The 27,802-nt window shown below is 43.0% G+C and overlaps 1 protein-coding gene and 1 long non-coding RNA gene across 6 annotated transcripts in view; one reads left to right on the forward strand and one right to left on the reverse strand.

Annotated features, from left to right (window-relative positions):
* LOC139762921 (titin-like) overlaps positions 1-27,802 on the forward strand; it is a 49,758-nt gene that overhangs the window by 11,831 nt on the left and 10,125 nt on the right. For all 5 annotated transcript variants that reach the window (XM_071688191.1, XM_071688187.1, XM_071688190.1 and 2 more), the window contains exon 3: positions 18,974-19,122. In XM_071688191.1, the coding sequence (XP_071544292.1) occupies positions 18,974-19,122 (149 nt within the window). The remainder of the gene's footprint in view (positions 1-18,973; positions 19,123-27,802) is intronic.
* On the reverse strand, positions 617-27,782 carry LOC139762922 (uncharacterized). The gene is made up of 3 exons (XR_011715865.1): positions 26,793-27,782; positions 3,261-3,412; positions 617-775 (listed from the first exon to the last, which is right to left on the reverse strand). It is a non-coding gene; the product is annotated as an uncharacterized lncRNA (long non-coding RNA).

A 27,802-nucleotide genomic window follows, 5' to 3' on the forward strand; every position in this document is an offset into this window, starting at 1 on the left:
CACACACACACACACACACACACACACACACATATGTACACACACACACACATACACACACGCATACACACACATACACGTAGCAGAGACCATCAGTCACCAAGCTGCGGCCCATTTTCGTTCCCCCACACTGTGCAACTCTCGGGACAGTACCCCGTTTTCTAAACCGTTCAGCACCATCTCAAATATCTCGTCTTGGCTTAATAAACAAAATAACGTCATTTATCATTCTCTTAATGAATAAGGTATGATTTTATATGTATTTAAGGAACAATAAACTCTAGAAATTAATAATATAAAGGCGTTTCTACAATCTCGACAAGAAATATGAAATATATGATCTCTCATAATTCCATCATGGATGTCAGGGAACTGTGCTTCCACCAATGTTTATGGATCCCGATCTTACTGAAGACTGGGCGCTTTATCTTGTCTAGGATTAATCAACATAATAACGTCATTTATCATACTGAGAGCAAATAAAGTATGATTTTATATGTATCTAAGGAACAATAAACTCCATAAATGAAGAATATTAAGCCGTTTCTACAATCCCGACAAGAAATATATATATATATGATCTCTCATAATTCCCTCATGGATGTCAGGGAACTGTACTTACGCCAATGTTTATGGATCCCGATCTTACTGAAGACAGCAGCGCTTTATGACGTCAAGCGACCTCTGATATTCGCTCGAGAAATGATGATATATTTCACTTAATGAGTTACAGACGACATTCTTCGGTATTTCGCCGCGTCAATCAACGCCACGCCTGTGGATAGATGTATAATATGGATTATACGGAAGAATAATACGCGGGAGAACCGTTTTAAATCGGTCAATATTGGCCAAACTGTGTCCCCACGACGGTTGATAAACACCGAACTAATTGGCGACCGATGGAGGCATCCCCTTAGGTGAAGGTCAATATTTATCTTTAACGTTCAACAATAAATGGTGAGGACTTTGGCCTCTGTGAAGGACAGGGCAAAAGAGCTTTTATGAAGACTTCTTTCTCAACTCAAAAAGAGTCGAATTCACTCTCTCTGGCAATGGCTGAAAAGGAATTCAATATTATTCTTTATACATATGTCAACAAAGCTACCTTAGATGGATCGGAAGTTAGATTACGCAAATGCATAATCACCATATGGCCAGGATGAATAGCATTAGTGGGGTTTTTACGTTCGATAGCCGGGGGCTTGTCTCTATCCCCGAGGTTCCGTCTGGGGGATCCGAGGCCTCTCTCTCTCTCTCTCTCTCTCTCTCTCTCTCTCTCTCTCTCTCTCTCTCTCTCTCTTAATAATTATGGGAATCTTTATGTCCTAATTAGAAAGCCACAGAGATGTGTGAGATAAGGGACAAATAACATCATGAAATAATAAGAATAATAATGACATTAATAACAATAATAATAATAATAATAATAATAATAATAATAATAATAATAACAATAATAATAATTATACCATTAATAATAATAATAATAATAATAATAATAATAATAATAATAATAATAATAATAATAATAAATAAAATAATAATAATACCATTAATAATAATAATAATAATAATAATAATTAATAATAATAATAATAATAATAATAATAATAATAATAATAATAATAATAATGGTCAGGAGGAACACGTCACGGGTCCAAACAAAATTGAGAGGAGTCCAAATCTCTATGATCGGAGTTGCCAATGTTCTGGCCACAATCAGTCATTAAGCCTGACCTTGGCAACCCTAGCGCCCCGTGCCTCCTGCTTGCTATTTCCTCTTCCTTTATCTCGCCTAGGGAGGCGGGAAGACAAGCACCAACTGCTTGTGAACAAGCAATTCCGGAGGGAGGGTGGTTAGGGTGTGGTGTGGGCAGAGGTGTGGGGAAGGCATAGTAAAAAGCAACGACCTCAAAATCTGTCAATATAGACAAAATGGAAGTTTCCGGCAACTGTTCCTCTCTCTCTCTCTCTCTCTCTCTCTCTCTCCTCTCTCTCTCTCTCTCTCTCTGTGGCATTAAGACATGACGACAATCCTGCATCACAAGAGCTGGCAACGCTGGACGGTACGTACCGTGGGCACGTACCGTCGTCCTGCTGTACCACCCTTGATCACGACGGTACGATGCTTGGAATGGTCACAGGGTCGTACCTCAAGGAGGGGTCGTCGTACCGTCGTGTGCTCAAGGGGTCGTACCGTCGTGTGCTCAAGGTGTCGTACCGTCGTGTGCTCAAGGGGTCGTACCGTCGTGTGCTCAAGAGGTGGTCGTACCGTCGTGATCAAGGGGTCGTACCGTCGTGCTCAAGGGGTCGTACCGTCGTGTGCTCAAGGGGTCGTACCGTCGTGTGCTCAAGGGGTCGTTGTACCGTCGTATGCTCAAGGGGTCGTACCGTCGTGCTCAAGGGGTCGTACCGTCGTGTGCTCAAGGGGTCGTACCGTCGTGTGCTCAAGGGGTCGTCGTACCGTCGTATGCTCAAGGGGTCGTACCGTCATGCTCAAATTCTAACCGTCAAAATACCCTTAACCCCTTAAGTGTCTAAATCAAAATTCTAACCGATCAAAATTGTCAATTGTCTCCTTTCCCTAATTCTCACGCCATCAATTGTGTGACCCCAGCTGCTCGCTTGAGCCAGCCAGCTGGTCTAAGACAAACACCAGCTGTCACCTCACAGCTACATAGCCTTCTTAGCTTCCCCTGAGAGAGGGCGAAGGGGGGGAAAGCTAAAGTCCCGTGAGAAACGCCAGCTAAATCAGATCCCAAGAGTAAATACAAGAAGCTAAAAAAAAATATTTGTGACTCGCCGTGTGGTAAAACACCCCCTCCTCCTTGGCGGACCACCCTGGCGTCACTAAGGGCGACGACATGATCCACATGGCGTTGTTTTCCCCCCTTACCGCACACCTCGCGTGTATATTCTTGCCGACGCCACCCGTGGTCGCTCTCCCTCATGACACTTTTTCCCCCCTTCCCTTCCCCAGCCCTCACCCTTAACCCATCACTCGACCCTTCCATAAAACCCGTTCATCTATCTCGTTTCTCATTGGCGAGGGGCGTCTGCGCTCGACCAATGAACAGCGACGTAATCATTAGTTCCATTAAGTGATTCTAATGGTAGAAGGAGTAATATTTGACTACACAATGGAAGGAAGGGATTATAAACTTACTAGAGTTTCGATTTGATGTCAGGTCAGGTGGTTTGCGATGTCAGGCACGAAACCTGGAACAGGTGTGGATGGAGGATGAGGTTTTACGTACCTGTGGCCACGCGGGTGGGTGGTCAGCCGGGGAAGCCGAGTGGGTGGTCAGCCGGGGAAGCCGAGCGGGTGGTCAGCTGGGGAAGTCGAGCGGGTGGTCAGCCGGAGAAGGCGAGCGGGTGGTCAGCTGGGGAAGGCGAGCGGGTAGTCAGCCTGAAGACAAGAGAAACAATCAAGAAATACTGTATACACGAAAGGATGACGCAGGGATGGAGGTGCCATAAAACCACACAAACGTACACTGAGCATTCCAATGTATACTAATGAAGTATACAGACCTAGTGTAGCAGCATGTATGGTATACATCCAAACACTGTATACAGGTTCCCATGGGCCTGTTCGTAAGTGTAGACTCATCGCTGATTGGACCATTTGATGATAATGTTACTGACGTGTGTAAGGACAGATTAAGAACTGCATTTTCTCCTTCAGTCATTAGTGGATAGTCTTGCTTTAGCAGTACCATCCCCTATCCTTACCTATACACCTCTCTGACATCTCTCATCCCTACAACAACATCAGGTGTCTTCACATACACTGACTCGATGCAAAAGACACAATAGGACTGAAGAGTTGGTGTGCTCAGGAAGCTACAAGATACAACAGTAGGGTACCATCACGCTATCAGGTGACCAGAGTGTGTCCGTGCACCTCCCCCCCCCCACAACACCTTGTCGCTAACCCCCTTCAAAACCCCCACAACCCCCGAAACTTGTGGACAGGTAACCAGAGTGAGGCTGTGGGGTGTGTGTGGGTGTGTGTGTGTCATCCCTCACTACCAAAACACTAGCCATCCTTCCCTGTTCCTACGTGGAGGATAGGAGTCTTAGGTAGCTATGAGGGGGTGTTGGGGGGGTATGGTTGCTGATTCACCCAGCCGTGGACGTCTGCCAAATCCCCAACACCACCAACACCAACACCAACACCACCAACACCACCACCAACAGTATTGCTGCTGGGAAGAGCGTGAATCATGTCGAACATCCAAAAAAAACCCACAATTTTTGCACTCGGACCGAACCTCCTGTGTTGGTTGTCCACTGCGACAAATACAGTCCCTTAACAAGGACAACTGACCCAAAAAAAGGGGTGTGTGGGGTGTGGGGGCAAAGAACCAAGGCATGGGTTAATCCTCCATCCAGCTTCGACAACGAGGAACACCTTCTTTCATGAGAAACAACTTGTTCTCCTACCGAACCAAGTCTCCGTCCAAATGGGTTGAAAAGAAAATGAGACATTGCCTTCACGCACTGGCTACCAGAGATCCTGGCTACCACAGGTCCTGGCTACCAGAGATCCTGGCTACCAGAGATCCTGGCTATCATAGATCCTGGCTACCACAGGTCCTGGCTACCAGAGATCCTGGCTATCATAGGTCCTGGCTACCACAGGTCCTGGCTATCATAGAACCTGGCTACCAGAGATCCTGGCTATCATAGATCCTGGCTACCTCACCTTTGATCTCCTATCTGGTTTAGATTCTGAAGGAAGTTCTAACTTTGGGGAATTTTTTCAGAGATGAAAATAAATAAACCATTGAGAATCGTTCTCCTGGCCTTTAGCTTTATGATCTGGCGTCCCCCAGGGTCAATCATGTTAGTAAAAGCCTCTTTTGTTTACAAATAAATAAACAAATAAAAGAATGCAATGATGAAGACGCCCTTTCTGGCCGACGGGTAACGGAGACCGGGTCAATTTCTTCAACCAGGGCGTTTTGGGGTGGGGGGGGGGGAGGAGGAGGAGTGTAAATATTGGCCAGAGAGAGAGAGAGAGAGAGAGAGAGAGAGAGAGAGAGAGAGAGAGAGAGAGAGAGAGAGAGAGAGACTGTGTGTGTGTGTGTGTGTGTGTGTGTGTGTGTAGCAGATGGGGTAATACATTCACTGAAGGTGTTGACGAGGGAGGGGGGGAAGGGGGGCCCCTCCCCACCCCATGGAGCCAATATCTATTGGCCAATTACCCCTTGTGAGGGGGGGAGGGGGAGAGGAGGGGGAAGGGGGGGCACCACCCCAGACAATAGGCGGCGTCAGAAGGCGCCGAAAAGGGGCCCCCCCTCAACCCCCCCCCCCCCATCATTCACGCGAAAGTGTCACGGGCGTCGTAAGACAAGAGGGGAAGGGGAGAGGAGCAGAGGGGAAGGAGGGGAACAACGTTGACAGGTGCGGCGGCGAGGGGGGGAAAGGGGGAGGAGCTGGGGGTGCCAAGTGTGGCCCCCCCGGGCCGCAGTAGTGTGGCCCAGGTGCCAAGCGGAGGGAGGGCCACTCACATCTCCCTCCCACCTCCAAAGTCTACACTGGTTCCCTTTTTCTACTCTGCCTCTCTCTCTCTCTCTCTCTCTCTCTCTCTCTCTCTCTCTCTCTATATATATATATATATATATATATATATATATATATATATATATATATATATATATCTCACATAATGCTCTCCAACAACTAGGATTCGAACCCAGGACCTTTTGCGTGGACATTGAGAATGCTAACGGCTCGGCTATACTTGTTTTTTTTCCCCCTTATATCAATCTTTCTCCCCCATTTCCTCTCAACTCTTTATATACACACATGACCTTCAATACATCCCCATGTATTTCCTAAAGTAATACTTAAAAGAGGAAAATGGACAGAGGAAGTGGGGGGGTGCTTATTCTTGGACACGGCCGGAAAGCCTTTGACACTGACCCCCACACACACACACACACACACACACTGGAATGGACAGACGGACAAGCGAGTCTTCTAGGCGTGCCACAGGGAATTAGTGCTGGGACAATCACTATTTGTGAAAGGCGTGAATCATCGGCCAGGCAAAGTGGACACCGACCCAAACAAAGTTTGCTGATGATGCCATATGATTATCATGACAGGAGCGCTAAGTCACGGGAACTGCCTCAGAGAGAGAGAGAGAGAGTTTTTGGACCCCTGGAACGAACTGAACTGCCTCATAGACAGTCTTTGGACCCCTGGAACGAACTGAACAAGAAACACTGCCTCATAGACAGTCTTTGGACCCCTGGAACGAACTGAACAAGAAACACTGCCTTATAGACAGTCTTTGGACCCCTGGAACGAACTGAACAAGAAACACTGCCTCATAGACAGTCTTTGGACCCCTGGAACGAACTGAACAAGAAACACTGCCTCATAGACAGTCTTTGGACCCCTGGAACGAACTGAACAAGAAACACTGCCTCATAGACAGTCTTTGGACCCCTGGAACGAACTGAACAAGAAACACTGCCTCAGAGACAGTCTTTGGACCCCTGGAACAAACTGAACAAGAAACACTGCCTCAGAGAAAGAGTCTTTGGACCCCTGGAACAAACTGAACAAGAAACACTGCCTCAGAGAAAGAGTCTTTGGACCCCTGGAACGAACTGAACAAGAAACACTGCCTCATAGACAGTCTTTGGACCCCTGGAACGAACTGAACAAGAAACACTGCCTCATAGACAGTCTTTGGACCCCTGGAGCGAACTGAACAAGAAACACTGCCTCATAGACAGTCTTTGGACCCCTGGAACGAACTGAACAAGAAACACTGCCTCATAGACAGTCTTTGGACCCCTAGAATGAACTGAACAAGAAACACTGCCTCATAGACAGTCTTTGGACCCCTGGAATGAACTGAGGTTAGAGGAACACCAATGGAAATTTCTAACGACGTACGAGAAACGCAATGGGACTCAAGAGGAAAACATATATGTGTTTTCTCACACATATACCATAAACACACACACACACACACACACACACACATATTACCTCTGTATCAGAAACTATGTATGATGACGACAAAGTGCCTTGTTCTCTGCGGGGCGTTTCACTCACACTCACCTCTTTATCTCCCTCTAACAAGTGTCTTCTAAAGCACTTTAATGTTGATCCCGTAATCACCAACACATGCACTTTGACGTCAGCTGAACTTGGCCTTCAACAGCTTCGCTACATCTGACAACTCATATTGCCCCGTCAGCTGGCCCAGCTCTGCCAACACTTTGTGTACATCATCAGCCATCATTATTCTCATGAATATATCAACACCAGGGCTTCCCATCTTCTTCAGTTACATCTATGTACGGTATATGATCTGTTATCCGAAAGGTACAGTGTTCGGATACAGTATATGATCTGTTATCCGAAAGGTACAGTGTTCGGGTACAGTATATGATCTGTTATCCGAAAGATATGGTAAGGTTCTTAATTACATCTATATACAGTATATGATCTGTTATCCGAAAGATGTGGTGCTCGGATACAGTATATGATCTGTTATCCGAAAGATATAGTGTTCGGATAGCTTCTTAATTACATCTATATACAGTACATGATCTGTTATCCGAAACAGACTTGTCCATGTTCGGATATCTTCATAATTACATCAATATACAGTACATGATCTGTTATCCGAAACAGACTTGGCCATGTTCGGATATCTCCATCATTACATTGCCATATATCGTAAAAGTGTCATCTGTATGGGCCAGTCGGATACGCTGGAAAACGTGTATGAGGTTGTCCACTTCACCCCTGTAACCGTTCATGTCGTCCTGCCGTCCATTTCGCTCATCGCCACGGCATCATCTGCAAACACCAGCTGGGGCCCGTATGCAGAAAACGTTGCCTCGGCTTGTAAACGTTGTCTATTGGATATCAAACGTTGATTGTGGGGGTGTACAGAAGTGCTTCTAGGAAGCAAACGTTGCTTTTGGCTTGCAAACGTTGCTTCTGAGGGGTGGGGAGGGGGACGAAAACGTTCTTTCTGAGTTGCCAAACGTTGATTTGCGTTGCAAAACGTTGCTCTTCCGTTGTCAAGAGGCAAGGGGTTATGGCGCGTACCGCTCACCACAAGGTAACTGAAAGGGGAATTAATTAATAGCACACAACACACCACACACACACACACACACACACACACACACACACACACACACACACACACACACACACACACACAACACACACACACACACAACACACACACACACACACAAACACACAACACACACACACACACACAAACACACACAGACACACTACACACACACACACAAACACACACAACACACACACACACACAACACAAACACACACACACACACAACACACACACACCACAACACACACACACACACATACACATACACACACAAACAACACACACAACCACACACACACATACAACAACACACACACACACAAACACAAAGACACACACACACACACACACAAACACAAACACACAGACACACACACACACACCCCCACGTATATGTGTGGCCAGGGAAACACTAGAACAAAACTGGGCTACGGTGAGAGAGAGAGAGAGAGAGAGAGAGAGAGAGAGAGAGAGAGAATGTCTACCCATAATCCACTGCGCCAGAAAGTGTACAGAGACTCCCCCCCTCCCTCTCCCCCCCTCCTTCCCTTCCCCCACTGTCCAACCCCCCCCCCCAAACCAACCCCCCCCCCTCCCCTGGGGGGATCACAACGCGCGTAAATACGTGGTCAGGGCTAACGCGTACTGGACGCTCGTTAAACCACACACACACACACATGTTAAACCCACTTCGAATTAACGGGGGCACCATCCATCGCTTTCAAAAAAAAAAAGAAAAAAAAAAGGTCGCGAGATAGTTTTCTGTAGGCGTTTGGCAACCCACGAAGTAAACACCCCCCCCTCCCCCCAACCCAGCCAGACCCCCCAACCCCCCCAGGCCCCCAGTGGCTTAAGTTGCCAAGTATGATAATTTTAAACGACTCTCCTGTTAATACCACATCTCGAATAATAAATATAAACATACCATTTCCCCCCTAAAAAAAAATAATATAACATCATCGGTATATCTCTTTTATCTAGTTATATATATATATATATATAAATAAACGAAGCCTGTGTATGAATTATTTATATACATTTACGGTAAATTTATTTTTACGTTATTACTGCATGGCATCGGAATTGTGGAGGGAGAGTTGACATTCTTGGCATTTCTTTAACACTATCTCTAAATTCTCCTCTTGTCTCTGTGTCTCGGATAGAAAACGGCGTCAGGGTAGAAGCCTAGGCCCGACTCTTGCGCACTATTATTCCCCTCCCCATACAAACACACAGACAACAGAGCCAGTATTATTTGGCTTCAAGTCAATGAACTTTGATGCTCAAGGAGGGACAGATAAATATCGTCTTCCGACATCTAATCTTTGTGGCTCACACACAGACACACAGACACCCACCCACCGTTCCCTCCGGCTCAACGCGGAGAGATATTATTAACCTTTTTGAGCACGGCGGACGACCCGTGAGTATGACGACTACTGAGGAGGAACTGGGGTGGTGGTACGACCCCACTGAGTGAAGGTACGACCCTTTGAGTACGACGGTACGACCTTGACGTATTGAGGTGCGACAGCTGAGTCCAAAGAGACGACCCTTGTCAACGATGGTGCGATCACTGAGCACGACGGTACGACCCTTGGGCACGAAGGTACGACCATTATAAGCCTACGACCCTTAAGTACGACGGTACGACCCTTGGGCACGAAGGTACGACCATAATGAGGATACGACCCTTGAGCACGAAGGTACGACCATTATGAACATACGATCCTCACTACGACCCTTGAGCACGAAGGTACGACCATTATGAACATACGACCCTCACGTACGACCCTTGAGCACAAAGGTACGACCATTATGAACATACGACCCTCACGTACGACACATGAGCACGAAGGTACGACCATTATGAACATACGACCCTCACGTACGACCCTTGAGCACAAAGGTACGACCATTATGAACATACGACCCTAAAGTACGACGGTACGACCCCTTTTCGAATGAGTGTCCAAACCTTCACACCTTTTATCCCATCATAAATGGTCCAAAATTTCTTGAATTCTCTCTCTCTCTCTCTCTCTCTCTCTCTGAGGTCGTTATTTTGCCGACAAGTCGTCAACGGCTGGATCAATCGCTACTTCCCCCCCCCCCCCCCCCCCACAACCAGTTTATTTCCGTTGTTTACTTTTCCCGCTTAACCCAACATTTTCCCCAGACTTCAAGATGGCGGAGGCTTACATCTTCTACCGGGACCCAGATGTTTTTTAGTGCGATTTAAACCAGTCTCTTCTCTCAACATCATCACACAAAATCATTCAAAAATAATATAACTTTTCTGCTTTGGGAAAAGTAAATAGGTTTATCACAAAGTGAAAGAGGAGGAGAAATATTCGTGGGATAAATAGCATTATTAATTATTTTAATTTCTATAATTTTACCAAATACGAAAAACTAAATTATTCTCCCCTTAAAAATTTTTTAGCAAAGAAAACGACTATTAAGTAAACAACTGCTGCTGTTGGGTCTCCAGAAATGTTGTCTATGTAAATTTAGGTTCAATAAACACCTGAAACTAAGTTACCTGTGTAGAAATCATTTTAATTTTAATTTTAATGAATCACTTAAATTTTTAGTTTGACTTGCGCACTGACTTTGAACTCTTGTGGAAGCTTTTGAAATCTAATCATGTTGTCATTGGTTTTTACCTTGACTTCTTCTTTTCCATGTCTCATCTTTAGCGCCCAGGGGGGGGGGGGTAACTACCCTAAACATTGCACTACACACACACACACACACACACACACACACACACACCTCCATACCTTGCTTAAGCCTGTGAATAAAACATGTTTTTCCACACCGAGTGTGCACGTACACCTGTTGTGGGAGAGAGAGAGAGAGAGAGAGAGAGAGAGAGAGAGAGAGAGAGAGAGAGAGAGAGAGAGAGAGAGAGAGACAGAGAGAGAGAGGCCCCCCACCCACCCCACCCCCTCCCCTTCTCCTCCTCCAGGTGCCATCAGACACACACACACACACACACACACACACTAACAAAAAAAAAAAAAAAAAATAGGCTTGACATTTTATTGCCCCACCTGCTCTAATAAAGAACCACCTCTATGTCCCGACAACAGAGCGACTATACTAATTCACACGAGCCGTACGTTAAAAAAAAAAAAAAAAAAAGAGAGGAGCGTTTTTTCCCCTCCTATTATATATTTAAACGTTACGTTCACAGTAGCGTTCATACTACACACGACTATCTATCACCCCCCCACAACTATCTATCATCACCCCCCCTAACTATCTACCATCACCCCCCCCCCCCCCTTCCCAAGGAAGAGGAAGGGTTCGAAGCAGTGTCTCATGTCTTTTAAGAGGTGGTTCATGCCAAAACGCCAATGCCTTGTCACACAAGTTTCGCCCTATTGGCTCTTTTTTTTTTTGGGGGGGGGGGTCATTAAGGCTGTTTACGTCACGGCATGATAATAGTAGTTCCACAAGAAATGAACACCCTCCAGATGGTCAAATTTGTTCTTACAATTCGCACGCACAATGGTACCGGTTCGATGCCTCCGCTCAACTGGCCAAGCAGTTTGGAAACGAAGGCCAAAATGAACAGAGAGATACGACATGACAATAAGGTTATGCCAGTGTTTAAACTCTATCCTAAAACACCTTTACTGACATCAAATACAGTATAAATGAACAGACAAGACAGACAGACAGACTGACAAGCATTTAATATATATATATATATATATTTTCTTTCTTTCTTTTAAACTATTAGCCATTTCCCGCGTTAGCGAGGTAGCGTTAAGAACAGAGGACTGGGCCTTTGAGGGAATATCCTCACCTGGCCCCCTCTGTTCCTTCTTTTGGAAAATTAAAAAAAAAACGAGAGGGAGGATTTCCAGCCCCCCGCTCCCTCCCCTTTTAGTCGCCTTCTACGACACGCAGGGAATACGTGGGAAGTATTCTTAATCCCCTATCCCCAGGGATATATATATATTATATATATATATATATATATATATATATATATATATATATATATATATATATATATATGAAAGGATCACAATTTTGCGCGTGATCAAGATATTCCTATGAGTCCACGGAGGGAAATGAAACACGATAAGTTCCCAAGTGCACTTTCGTGTAATAATCACATCATCAGGGGAGACACAAGAGAGAAATATAAGTCAATTGATATACATCGAAGAGACGAAGCTAGGACGCCATTTGGTAAACATGTTTACCAAATATATATATATATATATATATATATATATATATATATATATATATATATATATATATATACATATATAATACTATATATATATATGGCAGTCGAGAATAGCCAAGAGACGTGCGCGCCATTTATGTACCATTCCCTCCCCTTCCTGTACAAATAGGTAATTACACACATTATCCTCCCGGCACGCCACAACCCAGACACGGGATCAAATTTCACGGGAGGAAATGCCTCCGGGATTATCCCAGTCCCAGTCATCTCAGAAATTCTGAGAACCAAATTCTGAGTCTTTTGAAAGACGTCCATGATCTGTCATGGACGCTGGCCGAAGCAATGTGGCAACATGAATCACAGAAGTTGATTATCAAAGATCAAAACACAAAATTTTAAGCCCGAGTGTTATGCCTCTGGAGCGGATTTAAATTCGTAGCCAACATGGTCTCATTTCAAATCTGGAACCAATAGAGCCTAGTTAAAAAATTGGAACCGATATAGCCTAATTTCAAAATTGGAACCAATATAACCTTATAAAATTGGATGCAATATAGCCTAGTTAAAAATTGGATGCAATAAAGCTTAGTTAAAAATTGGAGCCAATATAGCCTAGTTAAAATTTTGGATCCAATATATCCTAGTTAAAAACTGCAACCAAAATAGCCTAGTTAAAATTTTGGATCCAATATAGCCTAGGTAAATTTTTGGATCCAATATACCCTAGTTAAAAATTGGAACCAAAATAGCTTAGTAAAAAATTGGAACCAATATAGCCTAGTTAAAACTTGGAACCAATACAGACTAGTCAAAAATTGGAACCAAAATAAGTTAAAAAATTGGAACCAATATAGTCTAGTTAAAACTTGGAACCAATAGAGCCTAGTTAAAAATTGGAACCAAAATAGCCTAGCCAAAAATTGGAACCAAAATAGCTTAGTTAAAACATTAGAACCAATACAACCTAGTAAAAAATTGGAACCAAAATAAGTTAAAAAAAAAAAAATTGGAACCAATATAACCTAGTTAAAATTCTGGAACCAGGTTCTATATCGTAGGTAGCCTAGTTAAAAACTGGAACCAAGGATACCCTAAGCTACGTAGGGTAGCCTAGCCCTCACTTACAGTGGGACCAACCCTATCTATAAACCCCCAGAGCTAACATCAAATACCGAGACATTTAAAGAGTCAAATTCCCCGAGGAATGGAACGCTAAACAACGCGCAGAAAAGCGAGTAATACAGCGAAAGTTATTCTTAACCTGGCCCAAAATACTGCTTGTGTACTAGCACCAAGGCCAAGCAAACAGCTGACTACCATGGGTTATAAACATCAATTACTGCTTCCACTAATTTCAGTCCACTGTCTATGCTACCCAAGCCTCTCCATTAACCTGATCTCCTTCTCTTAACATAAACACGAGAGGGAGATCTTAATACTGCTCATATATACATATAATATATATATATATATATATATATATATATATATATATATATATATATATATATATATATATATATATATATATATATACCTATGAGTCCACGGGGAAAATGAAACACAATAAGTTCCCAAATGGCGTCCTAGCTTCGTCTCTTCGATGTATATCAACTGACTTATATTTCTCTCTTGTGTCTCCCCTGATGATGTGATTATGACACGCAAGTGCACTTGGGAACTTATCGTCTTTCATTTTCCCCGTGGACTCATAGAAATATCTTGATCACGCGCAAAATTGTGATCCTTTCTAATATATATATAATATATATATATATATATATATATATATATATATATATATATATATTATATATATTCTTTCTTTTCATACTATTCGCCATTTCCCGCATCAGCGAGGTAGCGTTGAGAACAGAGGACTGGGCCCTTGAGGGAATATCCTCACCTGGGCCCCTTCTCTGTTCCCTCTTTTGGAAAATTAAAAAAAAAAGTGAGAGGGGAGGATTTCCAGCCCCCCGCTCCCTCCCCTTTGGTACAAAGTTATGTGGGGTACTAAAGTGATGGTTATCATTGCAATGAGGTGGGAATATCTTTTTTTCAAAGGCTTTGAGAACTCTAGTCACTGCCAAGTGCAGTGAAGTTCAGGTATAGCACGGTATATAAATACATATACGGCAAGTTTGTTTCAATATATAAATATCTAAAATGTATATGATATGCAGATTGCGTAGAGTCACAGTGGAGTTGGTCGCAAGACACAGTCATGTATCACACTATGTGGCTCATATAAACTGCCGTCAGGTGAACACAAACAGACTCTCCTGTTTTTAATGTCTTATGTTGCCGACAGGTCATGTAAACAAATAAAAATCAAGAGAGCAAAGCTGGGTCATCAATATTTTCTCTTTTGCCTAGACAACTTTCACGCTATATATATATATATATATATATATATATATATATATATATATATATATATATATATATATATATACATTATTTTTATATATATAATATATATATATATTCTCATCTTTATCAACGGGAGCAAATAAAGTTCATTAACTCCTTACAAATATCTTATCCAAGGACCATTCTCCGTTTTCTTTCAAGTGTCTTCATATTTCTCCTTAATTGTCAGCCTCACAGTAAAGATCACACATTATTCCCATTCCAAAATGTTTACAAAGACATTTCTGGTTGTGGGATGCGATATATCTAGATTCAAATACAACTCTAATACATTTTGAAAGGCGTCCTGGGGGAAAAAAAAGAGTTAATTTGAAAAAAGAAGAATAAATATGGGTCAATAATCATATATATTGACAATATGTAGTCTAATGGTCATTAGTGGGTGTTGGTTGACATTGACGGCTTTAATGACCCCCTGGCAATGGATAGGCACAAAATCTAACATAATAAGCTTACTTAATTACTATCTAAAACTAAATTATCATCAAATTAAGAAATCGCGAGGCAGGTTGATGCCTGGCGTTTCGACAACATTGCAGTAATGGAGGCTTATTACACCCTAATTCAACGTTGCCTCTAGTTCAATTATTGTTGTTTTAAGACACTACAATACTCTACGTCATCTGGGGTTGTAGACTTACGTAGAAATACAACGTACTAAACGTAAATAATGTATTTTGAGAGGGCCAATACTTACCAGCTTTCGCGTGCCATGTTTTTGGGTGTCCATCTTTCTCGCTCATTTTCTCTCATTTCTCGCCATCGGTATGACCAATGACCAGACAGATGGGTAACTGGACTTGTCCATTTTCACTCTGAGATGTAATTAGTTTCCTAAGGGTCGTAAACGCACTTTAATAGGGTAATTAACGATTAATTCCGGGGATGTGTTGGCGATCAAAACCTAGAGGGCAGCACTTCTGTATTGTTTACAAACATACGTATCATTTCTTGTTAAATACAAGAAATATTATTTTTTCTTACTACATAATCCATTATACAAATTAATCTACATACTCCTTTTATTACCGGTGTTATAAAATTACTCGGACCATTTGATGTTTCTTGTACAACTGTTATTAATCATAATTGTATATTTTTCACGCCATTAATAAATGCAATTTCTTTCGTTAGAACCGAGTTATATACTCATGAATGGTTTTAATATTTACGAAACTTCATTCTTATTGTGATTCCTCATAGTCTCCTCGTGAATCAATGGAGAAGACTTAGATATTAATGAAATATTTCTTATGTTGAAAGGTTAGTCAATATTTTGCTTCGAGTAAAATAAACCTTGAAAATATTACTAGTTCTTAAACATGTCTCCTTCCCTGATCACAACACTGTTCATTCATACACATAAAGCAGAAATGTATTGGTTTTTCGAAGACGTATGTAAATAAACATCCGGGACTTTTGAATATCTCATACAATGTATTACGTTTAACACATATCCATACATAAGAACTGTTAATTTGTGAATCTAATTCTTAAATACGATTATCTGTACTACAGTCAAAAGATCTTTTACCATAATAGATAAATATAAAACTTTTTTTTAAACATTTTTTACTGACAAGTAATTGAATTTACTTGTAAATTGTAAACACAGTGATTGTATATGTGATTTTTACCCTTAACAACTAAAGGCATTTGATCAATTAATCACCCCAATTGGTCAATGTAATTTGACGTTGGCAGAGAGAGAGAGAGAGAGAGAGAGAGAGAGAGAGAGAGAGAGAGAGAGCCTTCGCCTGTTTCTGCTGCTGGCGAAGTGCAATATAGACAAGTCCAGCCCCGCCTTCGACCACTTGGAATAGCTACTTCACACCTCATATATTAGTCTGAGGTACCAGCAACTGCTGCTCCATCCTAACACACGCCTCCTCACTCCACCAACTCGCGTGTCTGTTCCTGTCAGTCGTTTTCTTTAGATCCTCCCACACATACAGTTTTATTTCACGATGAATAATCTCTCTGGGATTTACTCTTTCATTTTTTGTTTATATCAAGATGTTTATATCTTTACCGGACTACGTGACGCATTCACGGCGTTACCTTGCGCGCATGCGGGGGGGAGGGGGTTGTCATTTCATGTGTGGCAGGGTGGCGACGAGAATGGATGAAGGCAGCATGTATGAATATGCACATGTGTATATATATGTACATGTCTGTGTATGTATATAGATATGTATACGTTGAGATGCATAGGTATGTATATGTGCTGTGTGTGGACGTGTATGTATATACATATGTGGATGGGTTAGGCCATTCTTTCGTCTGTTTTCCGTGCGCTACCTCGCTATCGCGGGAGACAGCGTCAAAGTATAATAAATAATAATAACAATGTTAAATCAGTAGGTGAAGAAGCAAAATAAACCCGATATATAAACGAGAGACAGACATGCATACAGTCACACGAACTGGGGGGGGTTTTTCAACATCACATGAGGATCGCTTTTATCTCCATGTGTTGCCATGACTCATGGCAACAGATGCGCGCATGATGACTTAACAGACCTGCTGACTGGATCAAGAAGCCTTCGCAAGAGAAAAAAAAAGGGGGGTGGGGGGTCTGCACACACACACACACACACACACACACACACACACACAACAGCCATGATACACAAAACCTTAAACCATCCTTATTTATGGCCAAGGGAAGACCATGACGAACGAAACAGAAACCCCCTAAAGGCCTCGTTCGCTTCGAATCCCTCCAAGGGTTTTTATATATAGTTTTATGACGTAGAACTCTCACACTCTCTCTGATGTGTGGAGCAGCACAGACATATGTATCTTGTCTACATATATATGTGTCTTTGGTTTGTGTGTGTGTGTGTGTGTGTGTGTGTGTGTGTGTGTCTGTTTGAGACGTCATGTATATTTTCTTTCGGTGTTGTTTTCGCGTCGCGTTTCGACTCGATGGTTCGAACAGGTCGGGTGTTTGCTTCAAGCTCTCTCTCGACTCAGTGATTCGAACACGGTCGGTGCATATGTTCACTCCCCGTTGTCTTCGCGTTGGTTCGAAAGGGTCGCACAACTGGTTCACAGCTTCGTGTGGATGGTTCATAAAATATTCCCGAGAGAGAGAGAGAGAGAGAGAGAGAGAGGAGAGAGAGAGAGAGAGAGAGAGAGAAACGGGGTTCGACCCGGACTGAAGAAGCAGTGTTCTGAGATGAGTCGAAGTGGTTCATATATCCCCCCAAAGCGAACTGATTCACTTCTACGAATCCTTTCTCTCGAAGGAAAAGAGGCGTAATGACTCGCTAATTTGGAATGAGTCAAGAAGGAGGGGGTCGGGAGGAATTCAAGCGAGAAGACCCCACACTCCCCCAGCGTGGCAAGCGGGAAGACCCCACACCATATACTCCCTCCCCTCCACCCCCTAGATGCCAACCACACAACGAACCACTGAAGCCCCAGAACGACACTGTAACGAAACCCTGCTTTGAAGCCTCGACGAACCCTCCCCCCTCTCCATCCATCCGAACTCGAGTCTCGTGGATCTTCTATAGGAAACTTATGAGAGGGAGGGTGTCGTCTTAACCCCCGGACGGAATTTATGGCCATGCAAATGCTATAAACATCAGAGACATTCCGAGACGAATGATTACGTCTTAAAACTCTTTAACATTAAGCATTCAAGCTGGAGATTTAGAAGTTTGAAGGCGCTGTCAAAGTCATTTTGAGGTGTGGCGAGCCAATCAATGTCACCCTTCATTATGCGCTAAACTGTATAACATATCCATTCAGCTTCTGCGTTCTTGAAAATTGTGTAGACGTTTGGTGTGTATATTAACTGAAGGGGGTTGTGAAGGTAATGTGTATAGATATATATTACCTGCAGGGGTTGTGAAGGTAATATATATATATATATATATATATATATATATATATATATATATATATATATATATATATATAATATATATATATATATATATATATATATATATATATATCCTAGTGTTATATGAATGTATACATATAATTTATATGTGTATTTCATACATATAAGTTTATGTTAAGTGTATGTACGTCCTTTTGTATAGACGGATATACTAAACACACATATATCTATATACATGACTAATTTCCCATGAAGTTCTATGTATTTGTACATATGTAGAGGCATATGTAATCTTGCATGTGCAATTAAACTGTTCGTATCTGCTCCGCAGGTGTCTTGGAGGTCAAATCGCAGTGGCGGTGGCCTGGGAGGGAAGAAATGGGAGAACCTACGTTGGGTGCGGACCGGGTCAACGTCACGGCCGTGCTGGGTCACACGGTGACCTTACCCTGCCGCGTTAGCAACCTTAGAGACCGTACGGTAAGTAATGCGAACACCTGGGTTGGGTGTGGGCCGACGGCCACGTCCAAGGGTTCGAACCCCTTCGGGAAGGGACTATGGTAACACCAATAGACATTACCCCCAAATAGATGTATTTAGGTATATAAATAGATATTCATATAAACCGATATATATATATATATATATATTATATATATGATATATATATAATATATATATATATATATATATATATATATTATCTTCGGTTATATGAATATCTATTTATATACCTAAAAAATATATATATATATATATATATATATATATATAATATATATATATATATATATATATATATATATAATATATATATTCCTACGAGTCCACGGGGAAAATGAAACACGAAAAGTTCCCAAGTGCACTTTCGTGTAATAATCACATCATCATCAGGGGAGACACAAGAAAGAAATATGACAGTCAGTTGATATACATCGAAGAGACGAAGCTAGGACGCCATTTGGTAAACATGAGATATATATATGTATATAAAGATTTATATTGATCATAACTTTGGCTACTGGTGTTGACATAAGAGGTAACGTCTGGCAACTTAAGCCGGGCATTAATGACCAATTTATCTCTATCTTAAACCGGCCCGTGGGACTTAACTGATTTATAGGCGGGGCTTGTGATCACAGATGACGTAAGTCGAGTACGTCAAGGGGCGGCACTTAAGACCCATCAGCCAATGAGGATGAGGCTTTTTCACTCTGGACTTGTGGGTGATTGGCTGAGACTGGCCCCGCCCCCCTCTCAATGCCCAGCTTCTGGCAGTCGTCTCTCGACCCTTGTCGGGTAAACATATGATAACCTCTGACACTGGCTGGTAAACGCACTTACACTTATGCACTTAAACACACACACACACTCACACACTTTATCTTGAAAACCTTCCTTTTGTATACATTACGGCATATATATATAACCCCTCTGTTCAAATCGTCACAACAGAACGATTATTAGAATTTCAAACTCGTTTTATTTCTACGAAATTCGAAAACTATACATATATATATATATATATATATATATATATATATATATTCCTATGAGTCCACGGGGGAAAATGAAACATGAAAAGTTCCCAAGTGCACTTTCGTGTCATAATCACATCATCAGGGGAGACACAAGAGAGAAATATAAGTCAGTTGATATACATCGAAGAGACGAAGCTAGGACGCCATTTGGGTAAACATGCGATTGTCCATATATACATAAGATCCAAACAACCTACACTAGGGTAAAATTTATCCACTGGAGACATTACTCTCTCTCTCTTGGGGTTTAGCTGTTGGACTCCAACGCCATTAACCTCCCCCACACCCCTAGTCTTACCCCCTGGGGTGTGGTACTCCCCTTTGGTTCGCCACCCCCCCACACACACACCCAGCCCCCACACCCGACTAGCACAGCTGGTGGAGGTGGGAGGTGGAGGTGGTGGGGTTTGGTGTTCGAATTTGTGGCGGATGTTTTGAGGCCGCCTTGTGTGACGGATATGTGTGGGTGGGTTAAATCTACTCTCTCTCTCTCTCTCTCTCTCTCTCTCTCTCTCTCTCTCTCTCTCTCTGCTCATGCGCATCTACGTGTCTATAGCCCACTGTCTGTGTCCCAGGGTTCGAAGCCTTAAGGCCAGCTGCTTCATGTTTCATGGTTCGAAGCCTCAGAAAGCCCATTGCATGGTTCGAAGCTTCATGGAACCCCTGTGAAGGCCCCCTGTTCCAGGGTTCGAAGCCTCAGAAAGCCAAAATGCAGGGTTCGAAGCTTCAGGGAAACCCTGTGAAGCCCCTGTTCCAGGGTTCGAAGCCTTTTCCTTGGACGAGTGAAGCAAATCTTTTTTTTCTATCAAGCAATTCCTTATCTTCTGATTCACACAGAGCACTTCCCACCGACCTTAGGGTCGGAAAGGACATGTTACAGGCCCATGGAATCAGCCCTGTGAACAGTGTGTGTGGTGTGTGTGTGTGTGTGTGTGTGTGTGTGTGGAGCCAGGGGGTCAAAACCCTGGTCAATGGTAGCTCAAAGGTCATGGTCTGGTGACCTTTTCCCACACCCACACTCACATGTAATATATAAGTGACATCTGTTTATGATCCAACTCCCAAAAAAAAGAAAATATAAATGAAACGTATCTTAAAGGTCAAAGTAACGAGAAGAAGAAGAAGAAGAAGAAGAAGAAGAAGAAGAAGAAGAAGAAGAAGAAAGAGAAGAAGAAGAGGAAGAAGAAGAAGAAGAAGGAGATGAGGAGGAGGAGGAGGAGGAAAGGAAGAAGAAGAAGAAGAAGAGGAGGTAAGAAGGAGGAGGAGGAGGAGGAGGAAAGGAAAGGAAGAAGAAGAAGAAGAAGAAGGAGAGGAGGTAGGAGAGGAGGAGGAGGAGGAGGAAAGGAAGAAGAAGAAGAACAGGAGAAGGAGGAAAGGAAGAGGAAGAAGAAGAAGAAGAAGAAGAAGAAGAAGAAGAAGAAGAGGAAGAAGATGGCTGGAAAATAATAATAAAAATAACATAATTCAGTACCTATGAACCATGTTTCTACCCCCAACCCTACCCCCCCAATACACACTAAACATTCCAATGGCCAAAGACCATCTTAGCGACGGCCAAGGCGCTCCCCGGGGGCGGCGGGAACCAGCGACCAGATCCCCGACCCTTCGTCAATGTTTGTTTACATTGGGTATCAGCTGGTCTGGTGGCGTGCCGCTCCACCCCCACTCCACCCCCCGTCAACCACTTCACTCCACCTCTGCCGGATGTCATCTACTCCACCCAACCGCCGGTTCAACTCGTTTTCTACGAATATTCGTTATAACAGAACGTCGAGCGGAACGTCTGTACGTAAAGGGAGGGTCGGAGTGTACATAACGGGGGTCTACGAACGTCTGGTTTGTGTGTTCCTTCTGGCGACCGTCCGGCCAGCGCACGTTCCTTCTGGCGACCGTCCGGCCAGCGCACGTTCCTTCTGGCGACCGTCCGGCCACACACACACACAATCAGAGAACAAGAACAAAAACAAAGCCGCCAAAACGAACAAGCAAAAACAGCAGCAGATGATTGCGCCAGTGAAGCAGCAGCAGAGCCCTAGGGAGGGGAATAACAACCATCACCCCAGTGGGGGAGGAGGAGTCTGTCGCCCCTGCCGCCACCTGACACCACTGGGGAGATCACACTGGGGCGAGGGGGAAAAACCCGCCCACTGCAGCAGCTATGTCAATGTTGGCTAGTGGGGGGGGGGGGACCACTGGGGAGGGTAGTGGTGGGTGGCCACTGGGGAAGGTAGTGGTAGTGGTGGGTGGCCACTGGGGAGGGTAGTGGCGCTGGTGGGTGGCCACTGGGGAGGGTAGTGGTAGTGGTAGGTGGCCACTGGGGAGGGTAGTGGTAGTGGTGGGTGGCCACTGGGGAGGGTAGTGGTGGGTGGCCACTTAGGGTAGGGTAGTGGTGGTGGCCACTGGAGGGTAGGGTGGGTGGCCACTGGGAGGGTTATGGTGGGTGGCCATAGTGGAGGTAGTGGTAGTAGTAGGTGGCCATAGTGGATGGGTAGTGGTAGTGGTGGTGGCATGGTGAGGGTATGGTGGGTGGCCACTGGTGAGGGTACGTGGTGGGTGGCCACTGGGGAGGGTAGTGGTAGTGGTGGGTGGCCACTGGGGAGGGTAGTGGTGGGTGGCCACTGGGGAGGGTAGTGGTGGGTGGCCACTGGGGAGGGTAGTGGTAGTGGTGGGTGGCCATGGGGAGGGGTTGGTAGTGGTGGGTGGCCACTGGGGAGGGTAGTGGTAGTGGTGGTGGCCACTGGGGAGGGTAGTGGTGGGTGGCCACTGGGGAGGGTAGTGGTGGGTGGCCACTGGGGAGGGTAGTGGTGGGTGGCACTGGGGAGGTTAGTGGTGTGGTGGCCACTGGGGGGGTAGTGTGGGTGGCCACTGGGAGGGTGTGGTATTGGGTCGTACACTTATACAAATATATATATAAATATATATATATAATATATATATATATATATTATATATATATATATATATATATATATATATATATATGTAAATGGTCAGAATGAATGAATTAAATGCACCAATCATTTTCCTTTTCCATTTCCAGAGAGAGAGAGAGAGAGAGAGAGAGAGAGAGAGAGAGAGAGAGAGAGTGGAGGGGGCATCGAACCAGCACAAGAAAGTGTGAACTTGGGAACACACACACACACAACACACACGCCCGCCAACAACTTCACCTCTTCCTCCTTTTGATCGAATTCCTCTCTCTCTCTCTCTCTCTCGCAAGGCTCGCGCGCGCGCCCGGCCATTACACACCTCATTGAAACATTCACGAAGCGCGAAGAGGAGAGAGAGAGAGAGAGAGAGAGAGAGAGAGAGAGAGAGAGAGAGAGAGAGAGAGAGAGAGAGAAGCGGTACCTCTCAGAGAAGTCAACATATGTTGAATCATTCACCCGAGGGTGTGTGTGTGTGTGTGTGTGTGTGTGTGTGTGTGTGTGTGTGTGTGTGTGTGTGTTGTGTGAGGTGTGTGTGTGTGTGTGTGTGTGTGTGTGTGTGTGTGTGTGTGTGTGTCCTCCCTCCTCCAATCCGTAAACATCATAAATTTGACAATTATAAATCTCAAACGACCAGCATTATGTGTGGATACTGTCACTTTCAAAGTGTTCTTCGTTGTAGTTTTATGTGATTTTTTTGGTGATATATATATATATATATATATATATACATATATATATATATATATATATATAAATATATATATAATATATATATATATATATATATATATATATATATATATATATATATATATATATATATATATACACCAAAAAATCACATTATCTCAATTTTAAAATTCCTGATTTTTAAATTCTAAATTTTTTCTAAAATTTTCTTTTATAAAATTTCTGATTTTCAAATTATATTCATTCTAAAATGTTCTCATTTCATAAAATTTCCGATTTCTAAATTTCAATTTCTAAATTTTCCCTCCAAATCATTTTCTAAAATTTTTATAATTCATTTTTTTCTAAATAGCCACACACACAACAGACACAAAGGGTCATACCTTCGCCCTGAAGATTAATCACGAAATGACTAATTATCTTGGAATCATGTCACTAATTACATGACAGTCCAATCATCGAAAGTCATTTAGACCAGAAGAGGCAACGCAGCTGGGTTGGATGAGGGCCATCCACCTGCAATGGCAAGGGAGATCACATAACTGACCACCCCTACCACAAATATATATATATATACCCCTTTCTGAAATAATATTATTTAATGATAGTTTACTTAATAGAAAACAAATTTGAATATATTCCATATATGAGAAGGAAGGCGTTGATATATATGTGTTTAAAATCGATCCTTGTGTACAGTGACCAATCGTAAGTTCTACATCAAAAAAAGATTAAGTCTCCCATGATCTAAATGGACACCAAGCACAACTGGGACCAAAAAAATATTCTTAAATATTCTACAAGTTCCGTTTCTCTTTTTCTTAATGAAGTCATCATCTGCTTATACAATATGAACAGTTTGGAACTGTACCTGATTCTTCGTTTCTTTTTTCTTAATGAAGTCATCATCTGCTTATACAAAATGAACAGTTTGGAACTGTACCTGATTCTTCGTTTCTTTTTTCTTAATGAAGTCATCATCTGCTTATACAAAATGAACAGTTTGGAACTGTACCTGATTCTTCGTTTCTTTTTTCTTAATGAAGTCATCATCTGCTTATACAAAATGAACAGTTTGGAACTGTACCTGATTCTTTGGAATTCATTTATTGCCTGCAAATTATCAACACTCGTGTGACTCTATTTAGTTCTTTGAAAGACAATTAAACTCAAGTATTCTCAACCCCCAAGGACTATGTTTTTTTCGCATATCTCATTAACTGGGGTTACTCCAAGAGCGATCATTGGACCGGGGTCCTTCGCAGTGGGTGGCGTTCTTAGGGTATACTCTTACAGAATGTCACGCCAGAAACACTTGGTGTTTATAGTCAAAAAATGGACTTAAAATGGATGCTTAAAATTCCACAGTGGATGGGTCTCAGGAGCGGTGGGTGGGCAAGGGAGAGAGAGAGAGAGAGAGAGAGAGAGAGAGAGAGAGAGAGAGAGAGAGAGGGAAAAAAATATAGACAAAAACGAATTTTTCTTTTTTTTTCGTTACGTTTGACATTTGTTCGTACATATCCCACGCGTTTCTGAAACCCCCCCCTCCTCATTCCTCGTGAGCACGACGGAACGACCCTTGAGGACAAGTCATGCCTAAAGGTCGTACCGTCGTGCTCAAAACACCATCATGCTCAAAAAAAAAAGAAAGGTCGTGTCATCGTGTTTAAAAAAAAAAAACTCAAATGCTCAAAAAAAAAAATAATGTCGCAGTCATGTTCAAATGGTCGTACATGCTTAAAATATGGTCGTACAGTCATACTCAAAAGAGGTCGTACATATACAACAGGTCGTACATGCTCAAAAAGGTCGTACATTGTCAAAAAGGTCGTACAAACATACTCAAAACAGGTCGTACGTATACAAAAGGTCGTACATGCTCAAAGAAGGTCGTACATACTCAAAAAGGTCGTACATTGTCAAAAAGGTCGTCCAAACATACTCAAAACAGGTTGTACGTATACAAAAGGTCGTACATGCTCAAAGAAGGTCGTACATACTCAAAAAGGTCGTACATTGTCAAAAAGGTCGTACAGGCATACTCAAAACAGGTCGTACGTATCAAAAGTGTACATATCAAAAGGTGTACATGTTCAAAAAGGTCGTACAGGCATACTCAAAGCAGGTCGTACGTATACAAAAGGTCGTACATACTCAAAAGAGGTCCCTGGGCCTTTTTCTGCTCTGGTCTGGGGTGGTCTCATGAACTTCGGGGAGGAGGAAGGGGTGGTCTGAAAATCTGTGAGATTCGGGCCCAGCTGGTCTTGTCATGGGGGGGGGGGACAGTGGGGGTGGCGGGCGCCAGGTGTCGATTTGATGTCCTGGGGGCGAGGGGGGGTTGAGACTGTGGGAACAGGTGGGTATCCTCTGATTTTTCGGGGCGCGAGAGAACGGATGACGTGTCTCAGGGTGGGGTATCCGTTTTCTTTCCATCTCTCTCTCTCTCTCTCTCTCTCTCATATATATTATTATAATATAATATATTATATATATATATATATATATATATATATATATATATATTTATATTTATTTATTATACTTTGTCGCTGTCTCCCGCGTTTGCGAGGTAGCGCAAGGAAACAGACGAAAGAAATGGCCCAACCCCCCCCCCCCATACACATGTATATACATACGTCCATACACGCAAATATACATACCTACATATATACTATATATATATATATATATTTCATAAAATTCGCCATTTCCCGCGTCAGCGAGGTAGCGTTCTTAAGAACAGAGGACTGAGGCTTTGAGGTGAAAATCCTCACTTGGCCCTCTTCTCTGCTCCTTCTTATTGGAAAATTATAAACTGGAGGGGAGGGTTTCCAAGCCCCACCTCCCACCAGCTCCCTCCCCCATTTTCAGTCGCACCTACGTAGAGAATACGTGGCATTTCCAGTGACAGAAAACGACGTATCCATAACTTCAAATACACTTCACTCCCTCTCCTTACTACCCACTGTATCACTGCTAAATTACTCACCAGTGGCTCCCTACGTCACTGCAATACCAGTCCACTGCTGTATAACCACTGTATAATCACTACCACTGTAGAATTCCACCACTGGCATAATAATCACGTAGATCGGCAATGGACGTCGCGATTTTATCCCGAATTTCACTCGTTTCACGACGGCGTTCCACTAGAGAGCACTGTAGAGCAGTGGCACCGCAGTTCTGTTCCTCTGTACCACTGAAATGGCTGAAATATCGGACCACTGAAGTCTCGTCACTCTGTACCCGGGATGTAAACAAACCATTACAAGTGGCGGGAGAACCAACGTACCGGCGCCATTACCGCTTCTTCTGGCGCCAAGTTTTCCCTCTGTTTTACCCGATAACTATCGTCCCCAATTATTAAAACCGTATTTTTCACCCTCAAAAACCATTATTATTTATTACTAAAGACGAAATGTCGTTTTAAACCATTTCTTAAATTAATTCGGCAAGGTTTAGGTACAGAGGGGAAACTCCGGGGAACTACCTTGATGTGTCTCGTGACGTCTGCTCGCCTGTTCCGTGCCAGATGTCGCCAGAGGTACAACTTCGCATTAGTACAGGCGATAGGCCAGATAACGTCTTGATATATTATGACAGCCATGGACGGAGATATTAAGCTGAACTCACCGTTTTCTTACACAAGATACACTCAGAAAAAGAGAGGGGGGACTTAAGCTTTACATTCCTTTAAATATGAAAATGGGTTTAAACCATTTAAAAACATTTATATCGTCTTCATTATAGATAATAATTCTATATAAAAACGCTTATACACATTAATGGCTACAAATAGCTATTTTTTCTTCTTCAGGTTGAATTATAATCCGACTTGGCAACACGAACAGTGGCGTATCCCGGGCCATCTGTTGTATATCACTTTAATGCCGAATTTATGGTCCTTCGATGATAAGGGTGTTTCTCGTATTCTATTCTGTATCCTGTTGCACCAAGCTGCTTAATGTGTTCAATACTGAAGTTTCAGAGAAATGGAAA

Source organism: Panulirus ornatus, chromosome 45 (assembly GCF_036320965.1).
Source record: "Panulirus ornatus isolate Po-2019 chromosome 45, ASM3632096v1, whole genome shotgun sequence".
NCBI classification, from domain to species: Eukaryota; Metazoa; Arthropoda; class Malacostraca; order Decapoda; family Palinuridae; genus Panulirus; species Panulirus ornatus.